The sequence below is a fragment of the Eufriesea mexicana genome, unplaced genomic scaffold, assembly GCF_001483705.2.
Source record: "Eufriesea mexicana isolate 0111107269 unplaced genomic scaffold, ASM148370v2 scaffold1247, whole genome shotgun sequence".
Taxonomy (NCBI): domain Eukaryota; kingdom Metazoa; phylum Arthropoda; class Insecta; order Hymenoptera; family Apidae; genus Eufriesea; species Eufriesea mexicana.
In genome coordinates, this window is record NW_016909379.1 from 178,343 (window position 1) to 192,984 (window position 14,642).

At 30.6% G+C, this 14,642-nt stretch overlaps 2 protein-coding genes across 2 annotated transcripts; one reads left to right on the forward strand and one right to left on the reverse strand.

The window, feature by feature from the left end:
* Positions 1–2,508: 2,508 nt before the first annotated feature.
* Positions 2,509–7,898, forward strand: LOC108547797 (bcl-2-related ovarian killer protein homolog A). Its single transcript, XM_017900466.1, has 5 exons — positions 2,509–2,965; positions 6,591–6,902; positions 7,070–7,460; positions 7,620–7,678; positions 7,764–7,898. The coding sequence occupies exons 1-5, from the start codon at positions 2,915–2,917 to the stop codon at positions 7,896–7,898; spliced, it is 948 nt and encodes a 315-aa protein (XP_017755955.1). The 5' UTR covers positions 2,509–2,914.
* A 244-nt stretch (positions 7,899–8,142) lies between these two features.
* Oseg5 (intraflagellar transport protein Oseg5) lies at positions 8,143–11,694 on the reverse strand. The gene is made up of 16 exons (XM_017900457.1): positions 11,600–11,694; positions 11,366–11,544; positions 11,108–11,218; positions 10,856–11,034; positions 10,698–10,787; positions 10,481–10,618; positions 10,287–10,411; positions 9,960–10,208; positions 9,721–9,884; positions 9,447–9,644; positions 9,218–9,368; positions 8,964–9,135; positions 8,767–8,889; positions 8,554–8,693; positions 8,341–8,479; positions 8,143–8,241 (listed from the first exon to the last, which is right to left on the reverse strand). Exons 1-16 carry the CDS (start codon positions 11,692–11,694, stop codon positions 8,143–8,145), a joined length of 2,352 nt encoding a protein of 783 aa, XP_017755946.1.
* Between the last annotated feature and the right edge of the window lie 2,948 nt (positions 11,695–14,642).

Consider the following 14,642-nt stretch of genomic DNA (forward strand, 5'->3'; position numbering starts at 1 on the left):
ATTTTATAGTACACACATAATATTCTCAAGTATAAAATTTTAGTATTTGAATATATTTATCTACTTCCCGTTTCTTCCTTTCAATAAATTGCTCTCGTTTGTGATAATAAGATGCTAAAATATGCATGCAACTATAAATTTGAATGTTTTACTTGCGGTAGTAAAAAAGCTATTTATGCGCATGTGCATAGATGTATCACGTAACGAATAGTAAGATGTAGGAATTTATATGGCGGGAAAAATGAATCTTCTGAATTGTTTGAATTTTATATGCAAATACTACTACAGAAAATTTTCTACCACTAATTTTCAGAAAATTTATACTAACGTTTGAAATACCATCTTCTTTTAAAACTTGCACTGCTTTTTGTCAAAACCCACTGCCATTAGAATACTCGTTCATAACCTTTCTTTTTTCCAATACCTCGCATTTGTACTTTGTGAATGATACCAGTGGTTTACGTGCTCGAAATATAAACTACGTACATGGCAAGAAGCCACAATTGATAATTCGAAGAATTCGAATCATTCGACACCGATGCACATAGTACACACTTTCTCGGAATGAAGAATCACAACGGACTCACCTCCTTGATTCGTGATTTATACTCTCCCTCAACGTTCTCGTCGGTACGTTGACTTTAACTGCGCGGGAAAATTTATTGGCTTCCAGTGGTTTAATTGTTCACCGCTCTGGTCAATTTATCAATTAGGGGCAATTTATTTTTAATTAAATTTCAATACGCTTATCGTGTAAAAATTATATTAATGCTCACTCAAATAAACTTTTAAGACAAATGGTGTTTAAGATGATTAAAGTAGTAACTGTACAATAAGTAAAACAGTAATTGAATCACAAAATATAATACAATTAAAAAAGTACATTCGTAATAATTTTAATACACATTATTCATATAATTTTTAAACGTAGATCTTACACTACATTTTAAATATTAGGTATCCTGTCTATATTAAATATTTAAATTAATGTCTAATAAAATAAATATTATTAGGATATTTTAAAATATTAAAGAAAAATAAATCAAAATAAAAAAAACATTTGTAAAGATTAAATTCCAATATCGCATTATAAAGAAATTATAGTGAATGATTAATGTAGTATTTTGTTTATTCGTATACTGCCTTATTGTGGAAGTTCGAACTATAATTATAACATACGTGATAGAGAACTCAAATATTTATGTATCTTTAAACACGTCAAAAAAATTCGCACAAAATCTAATCAGAAGTGATGCAATAATATATTTCTTGCAAACGTATTATAGTTTTGGTCACGTTCATTTCATCTATACGTGATGTTTCCATGCAGAACATTTCAAGTGAGACACACGATAAACGTTTTTACGTTATATAATTAACACCTGTATGTATTATATTTACCTTTGTTGTTCATATGCTTGACTTTCATTGATATGAGTCATAATAATTTCTGTAATTAAAATTTTTTAAGTTTGTTATTGTTTGAAATTATAACCTTAATTATAATCCATATTTTCATAACAAATAGTTAAAAATGAATGTTTACTATAATTATTCAAAGTTAAAGAATAAATCAATCATATTGTGTCGCAGTTTCTTTCTACTTGTCCTTTCTATTTGTTATGTAGCAAATTATAATAAATTGTTCAAAATAAATTATACATTATAATTATCAATACCATTGACCATATAAATTATAAAAGATGATCATATTTTATTAGAAATTAGATATCAATATTTTATGTAAAAAATTAAAAATGAAACATTTTTTAAATATAAAAATAATAAAGTATGAGTTATATTTTTTACATCAGAATTAATTCACATTATATATTAAATTTAATATTGATATTTAATTACATTAAAAAGATAACAAAAGTCCCGTTAAATTCTAAAACTTTTGTGAAAAATTAGTTTTTGTGAAGAAAAGCACATTTCCTTTGTTCTATTAATTACATTGATGCGACCGTGCCTACGCACTAAACAGTTAAAGGGACCGTGGAAATTATGTCAAAGTATACTTCTTTTGCTCTACTTCCGTCCAAGAAATGTCTTTTTAAGACTTAACTAATTGCTATCCTAAGCTACTCGATACTCCAATTACCAATTAATTTAATTTACTTTCCTCTTAACTTACGTTCGCCTCATTAAACATCCTTTTTCACTATCTCTAATGAGAATTATCGATTAATTGAAAGCTTTTAATTTCTATCGAGTTCAGGTTTTATAGCTAATTTATTTAACAAAAAAGACCTAAGACGAATTAATAGAACCATAAAAAGAAAACGATAATGAATATCTAAATAAGATATTGTCCCTCCAAAGAAGTGAAGTAAATAATTAGACTCAAATGACTTCATTGACTTAACCACAGAACGAAGTGAGTACACTATACAAAAATTATAACAATATATAACACATATTACTCAAATCTCTTTAAAAGAAAAATCTCTCGCACTCTAAAAATAATCCAAGCACCCATCATCGTTCTCTCCGCAGCTTCATAAATCAATTTACAGTACTTTAAGCGTAACTTGAATCTCATTAGACACGCGTCTGCCATTCTATGCATCAATTACATCAATGATTCTCCTCTCCGTCTCCTCGATCTACGAAGAACAGCTATCATCGCCCGTGACTTCTTCCTCGAACGTCGACGAAAAACTAACGCGTGTACAAAATGTAAAAAGTGGCGTACAGCTTCATTATCGGGCATCATTACAGCACGGAAATAAGCCTTGGAAATTGATAAAACAAACGATTTAACGCGCCGTCGCGCACACTCCTCGAACGATAATCAACCGGCCAGCTACACCGTTGATAAGCGATTATTCAGAGGCATATTACGCATATAATGTGTATGAGGAACAAGTTAGATGACAGTGACTAATGAGGCGGCTCGGCGTTAATTACTATGAAGCCGGACTTTCAATTGGGGGTCCAAGAAGAGGCAGCCATGCTGATGGTAAATTCATTCAACTCTCCGCTTCGTGCTTGCAGGTTTGACTTGTTTGGTGCTGCGAGGGATCCACGAGTAATACTTATTGAAGACAACGCCTTTGCCAGGCGACTAAAGATATTCTGCTTTCTTTTTTCGATACTAGAACAGAAGACCAAAGTGTTGACACAATGTACGCCGGCTGAAGCTTAGCTATTACTCGTAATTCACATCTTCATAAAATAGTGCATCTATATTTCAAACAAGTGTACCGTATTCTCGTTAAATTCCAAAATTAATTCCAAACAAAAAAGGAATAATAATAATAATAACAACTTTGCAGGGTCGGCATACATTGTGTTAAGAAGTTGTGACTATTATTAATTTTCTATGATTAAGTATTATATTATCTTCCTATTTATTATCTTTTTATTACTTTTTCGTATCTATTGTTATTTATCATGATTGGATATTATTACCGAGAGTTCTTGACTTTCTTCAAGGTTCTATCTGCAGCTTTAAAACTGATATTCCTCGCGGCACGGAACGTGTTAAAATGATTTGTGCTTCTGCAGTATTGCGCTACTGGACTTTGCCATTCAATTGCATTTAAGTAAATATAAGTTAAGATCGTGAAGGAAGAGTTACTAATATGAGGAATATTTTTGTTTAACAAACAAAATGTGCTTTCTCAAAAAGTCTCTTAGCTAGTCACTCGACAAGTCTTAAAAATTATAATGTACTACATGAGTCGGATGTTTGATAATTATTGTAGTATAACGTTTGTTATTCATGTCACTAATGTCTTAATCGACGTTCGTGTTTTTTTTTTTTTTTTTTTTTTTTAATATCTTGGATTCTTTTTTATTCATTCATTTAAAAACCTGTTTAATGCTTTGGTGTTCTCGTAATGAGTGTTTGATAAAAGTGCGAGTTAAGCAGCTGCAGTACAATCTTTCTTATCTGTATCTCTATAGCATAGGATACCTCTTCTTAATGGATATCTGAGTTCTTTTTAATTTCTTGAATGAGTCTTGAATTTCGATTAGTCATTTTTATTCTTGTTCACTGGTCCAATTCTTCGGAAATTTATTATCTGTAAGTTTAAAGTATTTTGTCTTGTAGTTCAAGGTTTAAAAAATGAAATTAGTATTTAGGGATGAAGAAAGTATTTAGGGATTAAATCTCTTATTAGAAGGAAATATAAATTTTGTAAAAATATTTTCTGGTATTTTAGATGTTCTATTTGTATACTATATTGGCCTTATATATCTGTGTGCACAATTAATACGAACGATTCTAAATCTCTAACTTCAATTCTAAAAATTAAAGATATTCGTCTGTAATATTGATCAGACTTCCAATATTATTGAAATACTACAAAAATTACATTGAACTATAGCAAGTTGCGACAGCAAGCGCAACGAAACTGTTGAACACAAAAGTTACGTAGACTCTCCAACGATAATCGACCAGCTGAACATCGTTGATAATTGATAACTGACGAACGCTCGAACGAAACAAGTACAGACAACGCGCAATTAATTTTTCACGTGTTACCTATGACCTCACTGTGCAGGCAAAATGATTTTTCTTATCAACTGGCTTTTAATTATAAAGTCACGAGATTATTACAAGGAGATATTAGTCTTTAATTATAGAACCTAATAAACATACGATTCATTTATTTACAAACTTAAATTTTCTCTTTAATGTTAAATAAAATCATTCTACGCAAATACATTCCCTATTTTTCTATTAATTTTACTACTAAGGAGTACTAATGTTAAAAAAGATTTAATTCGAGATGACGCAATACTAAAGTACAAAAGCAGTATCTAATAAAAGTCTTTAAGAAAGACATTACAAACTCTATTTTTACAAATATTCTAACAGACAATATTAACTAATTTTGATAAAATTTTTGAAAAAATATAATAATAATAATAATAATATTTATTATTAGCGCTTACCAAACCTTTCTTATAACATAAATTGTAATCTACTTTCAATTTCAAATCAAAAATTCAATATTTGCATCTTAACGCCAGAACTACCGCCCTGTAATACGTATTTAAATATATTACACACAAATAATAATAATAATAATAATAAAAATAATTGAATAAAATCATTTCTATCTGAATGAAACTCAGTATTACCTTTATTAAGCAATTAACTAACATTAACCAATCATTTTAACCCGTCTGGTATTTCCTGTGTTAAACTACAACATCATACAAACTCCACAGACTTCTCCAACATTCCACATCGCTATCCATGAATAAATTCGACCTAATGACCAATGTATATATATCCATACCTAGATAGCGTGTATCAACGCATCCTCGATCGCGTTATAACTGAACAGCGACCATAAATGCGAGGCTAGATGAACACCTTGATTAACGCGCTATTCCAATTAGACGGACCAATGAACTGTGATTCTCCAATCGGCCACGCCGAGATCGCGGTTAATTCAAAAATGACACCCGCCGTGTCTAATCTCGTTCGCTAAGAAGGCAAATGACGGAATGAAAATGAGTAATATACACACAATGAGAGCGTATCTTAGTTGGCGCACAAAGCACCGCGTAGCACGTCGAATAGCTGTGCTAAATAAGGCTGCGAGATAACAACAGCTGTAGTCGCCTGCGGAATAATAATTGCGTTTGGATACCTGGTGTGAATGTACCATGGCTTTTTGTAACGACAGAAGAATCCATCGACGTCCCTCTTTCGCAACCTGTACGTCTGTTCGCATACATGTGTCTCGAGATTGCCATAATGGAACTGAAGATACTCATCGATGAGCCTCGACGTGTCCTTGCAACTCCCAGGAGGTTCCTGCAAAAGTAAATTATTGTCAGAACGACTGGTTGATGATCACAGATCAGCTTTCTATTTAAAGTGCTGATACAGACGCGAGACATTCAAGCTGATTAATGCCACCTTTAGGAATTTTTAGGATCTCAATGTCAAAACACTTGATCGGTGCTTAATTTTTATACTTAGGTTTCTAGGTTTTGTTTCGTGGAATTAATCGATATGGAGCTGATGAATAGTTTATTTTGATTCATCTATTAATCCATAGACCAATAAAACAAAATTTAAAACTCGTAATCTATTTGTGAATACTTGTGGCCATCTTTCAATTAACTGGCCTTCATACATTTTACAAACATTTGAGTTATAAATATAAAAATTAATTTTTAATGAATTACTTACACAAGAAGCAGGCTACAGTCGACTGATGTTTAAATATTTGTTAACACGCACTAATTTGTTAACAAATATCTGTTTACTTTCAGCATTCTATAAAAAACTTGTATTACCTGATTACTATTTTTATTCTTTCTTGCACTCCTGAGGGGAACAGTATGTAATTATAAAATTATCATACGAAAACTTATCCAGCTTGCCATGATTTACAGCAGAAAATAATATATGAATTATAATATTTTAACTATTTTATATTATTAGAATATAACAAAATATGCAAAACAGTATTTGTAATACGTTATAAGTGTAGAGTATTAAATTTCCAAGAAGCTGAATATTCAGTTTGCTCTTCTACGAAAGGAAGAGAAGGAACTATTGATCTTGAGAGATAAAATGTCAAGTTCTTTAATGCCCATTAAAATTCTTCAAGCCTGAAAAGCCTGAATGGCAGCAACTCTCCACGGAGGATTCATCAATGTCTGGACTAGTCGGGAGTCTACGTGGCTTGGAGGAAAATTCTGGGAACACCGGACAATCGTATCGCAGGAACAGCCTCGCATTATCTCTACACTCTAATTTGGCCGCATTTCCGGTTGCTAACAATCAAGAAATCTCGCCTTTTCATGTAGTAGATTCAGCGCGAAGGAGATTTAGTAATGTTAGCGATGTCGTCTCCAGGAAGATCTCTCATACGATTCGATGGAGAACAGTTTCAGCATCGATCGAACTTACAGTGTCACAGGTATACAATTATAATTATTATAATCAAGTAAAAAGTAGATAGTTACATGAAAAAAAAATAACAGATAATACATATTTGTTACTTTGAAGATAAAATTAAAAATCGAAACTTAAATTTAAAGTAATAGTACAATGACAATTTATCTAATTGATATATGTATTACATAGGGCTCCTCATTATGTGCCCAATATATTCGAAATCGTTTGAAACGATCTGGAATCTTTCACCGAAAGCTTGGATTGAAAAGAATGAGAAGTGCTATGTTGCTTCCTGGCGGTGCGGTTGTCGGGGAAGTTTATCCAGAGTTAGTATCAGTCGGCGCTGAACTCGAGAAAATGCATCCAAATTTATTCAATCGCGTTGCACGACAAATCGGTTGCGGTAGCTTTTCATCGGAACAGTCTGCCAACGAGGCCATCGTCGAAGTCTCTAGAGAGATGATCAGGAATGGAGAGATGACTTGGAGCAAAGTGATAGCCCTTTACGCGATTGCTGGTGGTATTGCCGTAGATTGCGTACGACAGGGTAAACCTGAATATTTACCTGCTATACAGAGAGGTAGTTATTTTAAAACTAAGATGTTATTTCTTCTATCTTGATCCTTTTTCTTTCAATTCAACTGAAAAAATTCAATTATTTAAAAGGATTGGAAAAAATTAATTTAAATCGTTATGGAATATTTAACATTATACGATGGTTAAGATCTTTTACTTGTAGGTATGACGGATGTTTTAGAGGAAGACCTTGCTGCATGGATTCAAGCTAACGGTGGATGGGTAATACTAAATGGACTGTAAACTAAAAATATAAAAATAGTTAAATATTATTTTATTTTAAGAGACGATATACTTTTTATTTCAGTCTGCTTTAACAACAAGGTACAGACCAGTAACGAACGACACAGTGTGGTACTCGCGGAAACTTGTACTGTTATTTATATTCACTACTATGGTCATTTTTATAATCTCGATATTTTTAAAACTTTTAGTTTTGTAACACGTATCAAATATAATTACATAAAAAAACATTTACTATATAGTAATTAAATATGAACCTTTATTAATGTAAAATATTTTTATATTAGATTTCAAAAATTGAATAATTTACCATGCAACAACTTATCTCACCGTTGTAATTAGAAATTTTCTTCAGTTGAGGTATCATTAAATGCAGGTTCGTTATATTTTATTTTGATATATTTTAACAAATAATTTGTATAAACAAAGGTACTATTACTCTTTCAGATTTGTATTTCTTGATCCGACGTTTCGTTCTTTTGTGTTTCCATTTCTGCTAATAAAACTTCATCTTCCTTAAAGGAAGTCTTTACGGTGGTTTCCTGGTAGAAATAGTTTTTGTCTCACTGGTCAGTAAAAAGATACAAAATTATGTGCAAAAGATTCAAAACTGTGCAATGGAGCAAAATTATTTAATATACTTGTGCCTTTGCAATGTTCGCCATATATGCAAGGAAACTTTGATTCGTTTCTTTCTTATTGATTACTTGAAGATATTTCTTTCTTGCGTTTAATACTTCATCTAGTTGCTTTTTATGTCTAATCGCTAATTCTAATGCTCTAAATTAATAATTAATAAATTATAAGTAGCAATATTCCTGTTTAAGAATCCCTTTCTGAATAAAGAAACATACCTATTCCAATTGTATACTTCGATATTAATTCGTATAGCTTCGTCTATTAATCCATTTTGCAAAAGTATGCCTTCTGCAGTTAACAGGTCTCCCGACAAAAGCGCCATTTCTGCTAGTCTTTCTATCTTATTTGGCAGACTCTAATTTCAAAAATTTGTAATTACCGATTTATTTACAGAATCACAGATTTTATTCTGATATTTCTATTATTACCTTTATATACTGAATGTAATCAACTTTATCGTATCGAGAAATAGCTGCATATGCCTCTTCTGCAGCATTCAATTCTTTATTGTCAGTAGCCATAACGGCCATGCAAGTCCATAATATTTCATTCTATCGATAGTTTTTATATTAAGAAAAACTTTCTATTACAAAGAAAAAGAAAAGTGAAAATAGATATAAATTACCTGAGCGATTCGGCAAAGAGATAGTGCTTCTTTCCATCTCTTGTTGAGTATATGTTGATGAAGACTAATAAAAAACGTATAAAAGGAAGAAGCTACTAATGCTCCATCACCACGTCGTATCATTACTATTCCATTATAGACCTTGGCTATACTTGGTTGCTTACCGAATTCACTAAAAGTATTCATAAAATGCATATTTTTATTAAAAAGAACCAATGAATCTCATTCTATACAATAGAATTATGAAGTTAAACCTGCTTTCCTTATCGATTCTTGTTTTTCGTATAATTTTACGATCACTATAGTGCACACAGTTAGGACACAGCCATACAGATAGAGTTGCATCCAACATTGCCGCTAAAACATTTGCATCAGTTGCCCATGCAATATCTTGCGCCATAGCAGCTAAAAAAATGAAATGAGCTGTAGAAATAGTATTAAAAAATCATGTAAGTACGAAAACTTTTTAAAAATATCTCATACCTATTTTACATACTCTACCAAAACCAGTGGTCCTTATAGAAACTAGAAATAAATCTTTATTTATATCGATTAATGCTACTTGTCGATCAGTAACTCCACCAATATGATTTAATGCAACTCTTGAAATATTTTGAAGATGCGTATAAGTTTGACTTTCTGTTATAGGTTTGTTGTAAGCCACTTCCAGTACATGAAGCACTAAAAAATAACTTTCTATAATAATTATTACACATCTATAATTTTTTTTTTTTTACCATTGATAAATTTATCGTACATTTTTCATTATTTTGCGATCGTATAACTAAGGTATCAGAACATAGTGATATACAAGGGGGATAAAGTCGTTCCTGTGTCATTCCTCTCCATTTTGGAGTTCCTAATAAACGACCTTGATAACTGTACAACGAAATACTGTTCCATTCAACTAATAAAAAGTGCCTATGAAACAATTCATTTATAAATATTTCGTTCATTTTTAATATTTTTTATGTATCAAATAAAATCAGTATATACTTTTCTGCAAGAAGTACTGCTGATACACTAGCATTTTTTAAATCGAATATAGCAGGCGTATTCCAATTTACTACAGAATATACGTGGCACTGTGCCGGTGTAATTACAACTAAATAATCAAAACCAAATTCTAATTGAACCACGCGATCCGATATTTCTAATGTTTCTCGTATTTCATTACCCACATCTCTGACTTCAATCACTTTTCTTTTGGTCAATATGGCTTCATAATTATTCCATTCCAATCTCCTGTTTTCCGTTCATATTATATATGTAAATATAAATATAACAACATAAAATAATAATACATTTCTACGTTTTTTATACCTGTCTATTATATGTCCTGTTAACACAGTTGCATTACTACAAGCCATAGCTACTTGAGTACTATCACTTGACCAAGCAATACTGTATATACTACCAGAATTGACTTTCTCTAATGAATGAGACCACTGAAAGCATAGACATATTAATAAAAGAAGTAAATACTAAAATATGTCAAATATATAAAATAAACTAACTCCTGTTTTATCACAAAGTTTGATTGTATTAAATGATCCAACAGCAAAGTAATCCCCAGAATAACTCCAGCTTACTGCTGTGATAGGGTGATCTCCTATATTACTAGAAAACAGCTGAGTACCATTAGAATCCCATACCTTAAAAGAAAATTGAGTTTCTTATAATTTTGTCATTTGGATAATTAAATGTTTACGTCAAATTTATGTTATGTTCCACCTTGTATCTACAATCTTCTCCACCAGAAATTATTAGTCCATGAGTATGACTCCAACACAAAACCAATATTAAACCATCATGTGCTAATAACTAAAATAAAACATTATTTTATTCTTTAATTACCAAAATTTTATATACATTTGTTAAAATTCTTTAACCTTGCGAGGTTTGGAATTAGAATTAAGTGACTGAAAAGTTAAATAAGCTCCTTGAGAATATAATACTGATGTACAATCTGAACTCCAAACAGCAGACAGTATAGGAAACATGCCTTTAACTACAACAGAGCGAAGCATGCCACTACGTGACCATACTTTTATTAGACCATCCTCACCAGCTATAAATATAATAAAAAATTAACTAAATACTAATTATTTGAATGACTACTTCATCTAAAATATTTTAACTACCAGTTAAAAGTGCAGAGCCATCACTACTCCATCTGCCTACAGTTGTTGCTCCTTTATGAGCATCTATGCTCTTTTCTATACGTCCATTTTTATTAACTAAATGATATTTTCCTGTAAGAAAGAAATCAGAGAGAAAACTAATAACATAAGCAATAAATATCTGTTACAGATTTTTTTGAAATTTCTAATATTGAGAACTGAAACTAGAATTGACATATAGTGTATTTTAATCATGTATTTAAACATTTAAATGAATACCGTCAGCTGTAGTAATTAACAGTACATCCAATGATTGTTTTTTGGTAATTAACGCTGTGTAATTTGGCCGAGGATGCCATTGCATATCCGTCGGATAAAAGTCATCAGGAAATTCTGTAACAATACTGGAATGTGCGATTCCACCTTCCAAATGCCATGATATTAACAAATGATCCTCTCTGTAAAAAAGTCTCTTATATTACTTGTTATTTTCTCACAATTACCACATCATACCCGCACGAATAAATTTCTTCCGCAGAATTCCATGCTACACAAGTCACTAAGCGTTTGTGACCATTACGATTTTGTGTAGATATTTTAAATCTCATTTTATATTTATTTGTCACCCTAACTTCTATCTAAATATACATACAAAAATGTTTGCAACTTCATGCAAAATTACCATGCACTTAATATCAAGGAACTTGAACATTCTATATACAAATTCGATTGCGTGTTTGGTCAAACCTTGAAGGTAGAAATTTGTTGATACGTAGTTACTATAGTAACCAGATATACCTACGTATTACATGTATTTTTTACTGTAGATACTTCAAATTATTATATATATAATATTAGTATTTTAAATATTATGTATGTAAGATGACAATTTTTATAATCGATAGTACATTCAATTTTTAATTTTTTACTGCATCTATACGGCAAGTGTAGATAATAAAATAGATAATGAAAACTCATCACGTGAAACCCAATTTTACACACGTTTATTAAAGCTTTCTCAATACAATTCATTAATCTTCATTAGCACAACCTCATATTCTTCCCCATAATACAAATAAATCCACGAAGCTGGCAAATCCTTGTAGGGATGCTGACACCTGGACTTCACAACCATTTCACTTTTATAAACGATGGTGCCTCGTAATGTTACAAACATTTTTTGACGCGATGATACAATGCCGGCATTGGAAGATATCGCTTACATTGAATGCAATGTAATAATTATATATAAAATAGAACATTTTGGAGATAACGCTCAAATCTGTACAACCGAAGGAATTATACATTCATTGTGTATACATAGTATGTATATATGTATATATAATATATATCTCTATTCACGTAGACCTATATAAATGTACATACACGTTAATTTGTATTATTCTTATATATATGCTTACAAACTGTCGCGCAAATCTCACGATGAATATTTAGGATAGTTGGTCGCATGAAGGTAAACGAATAAAATTGTACACAGTGATGAAAATGAAACAAAGAGAAAGATATACTAGTAAGATAGAAAGACAGATAAATATAGCAAGAGGTAACAAAAATATTAATTGACGAGATACACAATGACGAGACTTATGAAAAAGAAACATAAATTCAGAGATTCAATATGCAGGACGTGCTGCGTTTTTATATGAACACTTAACGATTGCTCAGTGTATCATCGTTCCTACAGTCAAGGAACAACCGTGCATTCTTACAACATATTGATGACATAATTAGAATGCTCCCAAAAATAACTTGAAAATTTCTGTACTGTACTTTTAGAAAATATTACTACTAATCCTATGTTATTTATCAAAAATAAATACGTTAAAACTTTACTCAAATATTATTATACATATTAATTACAAATATCTTTAATAAAAAATAAATTGTATTAAAAAAATTCGATTGAACAATATAATATATAAATATTTTACTTCTGAAAATGTTTTCTACAAATACAGTAGGAAATATTCAAGCTGTGTAACAACTATCCTGAGAAACAATCTGTACAGAATATATTAAAGTTGTTTGGTACCGCGTAACAGCTTAGCAAAAAACGCCACGTGATATTTACACCTATGTCACTACATCGCTCACTTTTTCAATTAATTTGCTTATTACAATTATCTTAAAGTACGCGTTATTAATATCATTATATCAACACCCTAGTTTTATTTTTATTCCTATATTTTGATTAATATGAAACCTTGGTTTATCATCTTTGATAAAGGGCACGTTTTGTTTTCCGTTTCACCAGATTTAAGTCGATATTGATAATATCGTACTATTAATATTTTACAATTGATATTATACGGTGTCGATTATTAACATTTGCAATGTGCACTTCTCGTATTTACAACATTTTCTAATTAAAATCTTTTACACCTCTAGTGTTTCTTGTCATAAATAATATATCATTATACTATGACGCTCATATTATTCCCCATCAATTTTTTGGCATAGGAACCTTTACGTCGCACGCATTATCGAGCTTCTTTCTAATCAACTTCTTCTAATACTGATCGTTTTTAATGATGCGGATACAATTTGTTGTCGATCGCAGGCCTAACAATACTTTTTAACGTAGCGTACAAACACACGTATATGTTTTTGTATACGCATCGTATTCGAAAATCACCCTGTTTGCTAACTGTTAGAAGACAGTAGTAGTTGGCAGATTATTATTATTACTGCGTTTTTGTTACTCTGCAAGTAATCCATAAAGGCGTTTGCATTGAAATATTATGCCATTTCAAAGCTTTACAATCTAACAGCTAATATTTTCATAATTTATTCATAACATTAAAAAAAATCAGCTTCAGTTATTTAGTCAAATTTTAATGATTAAAAATTTCAGTTTTGTTAAAATTCTTTGCAATTTCATTTAAAACAATTAATTGGCATAGAAATAATATTTTGATAATTAGAATACTTGCAGCTGCCTTTTTAGTTTTCCCTTTGCACGTATGTTTCAATAGATGGTTAGGCCAAATTTCATAAAACATGAATAAAATCATCCACTTTCTTCCGAAGATAGCTACGAATGTTCCAAGACACAAAACCATGTCCTGTTACATAAAATGCTTCTACAAAATCGTGTAAATTACGAATTAATACATAATTACAGATCTTTATATACAAACATACAGTCTCGTCATGGAATGGTATGACAATACATGTGTGTGTATGTGTGTGTATATATGTTTGTGTGTGTGTTTTTTTATATATATTATCACTTAAATACCCTTGCAATTGTTTCTTTATAACTATAATACAACCATTAAACTAAAATTTCATATTACTGGCGGATACCGAATAATATTAATAACAAAAAGCAAACAATGTTATTAAAATTCAATGAATAAAATTGTCGATTCGATTTACTTAAATTCATGAAATATAAATGCTATTCATAAAAAATTTTGCAATTTGAATAATAATCGCGTTCCAAATACTACAAGTAGATCGACAATTAAAAAGATGAGATCAACGAAAGACAATCGATAAAGATAAAGAATAAACATGACTGATACACGTT

Coding starts and splice junctions, on each gene's coding strand:
- LOC108547797 (XM_017900466.1), top strand. CDS start 2,915: ATGAAGCCGGACTTTCAATTGGGGGTCCAAGAAGAGGCAGCCATGCTG. Junction 2,966..6,590: donor AAGAGGCAGCCATGCTGATG/GTAAATTCATTC, acceptor AAATTCTTCAAG/CCTGAAAAGCCTGAATGGCA. Junction 7,461..7,619: donor TTTACCTGCTATACAGAGAG/GTAGTTATTTTA, acceptor TTTTACTTGTAG/GTATGACGGATGTTTTAGAG.
- Oseg5 (XM_017900457.1), bottom strand. CDS start 11,694: ATGAGATTTAAAATATCTACACAAAATCGTAATGGTCACAAACGCTTA. Junction 10,209..10,286: donor ACAGGACATATAATAGACAG/GTATAAAAAACG, acceptor AACGGAAAACAG/GAGATTGGAATGGAATAATT. Junction 8,694..8,766: donor ATTACATTCAGTATATAAAG/GTAATAATAGAA, acceptor TTTTGAAATTAG/AGTCTGCCAAATAAGATAGA.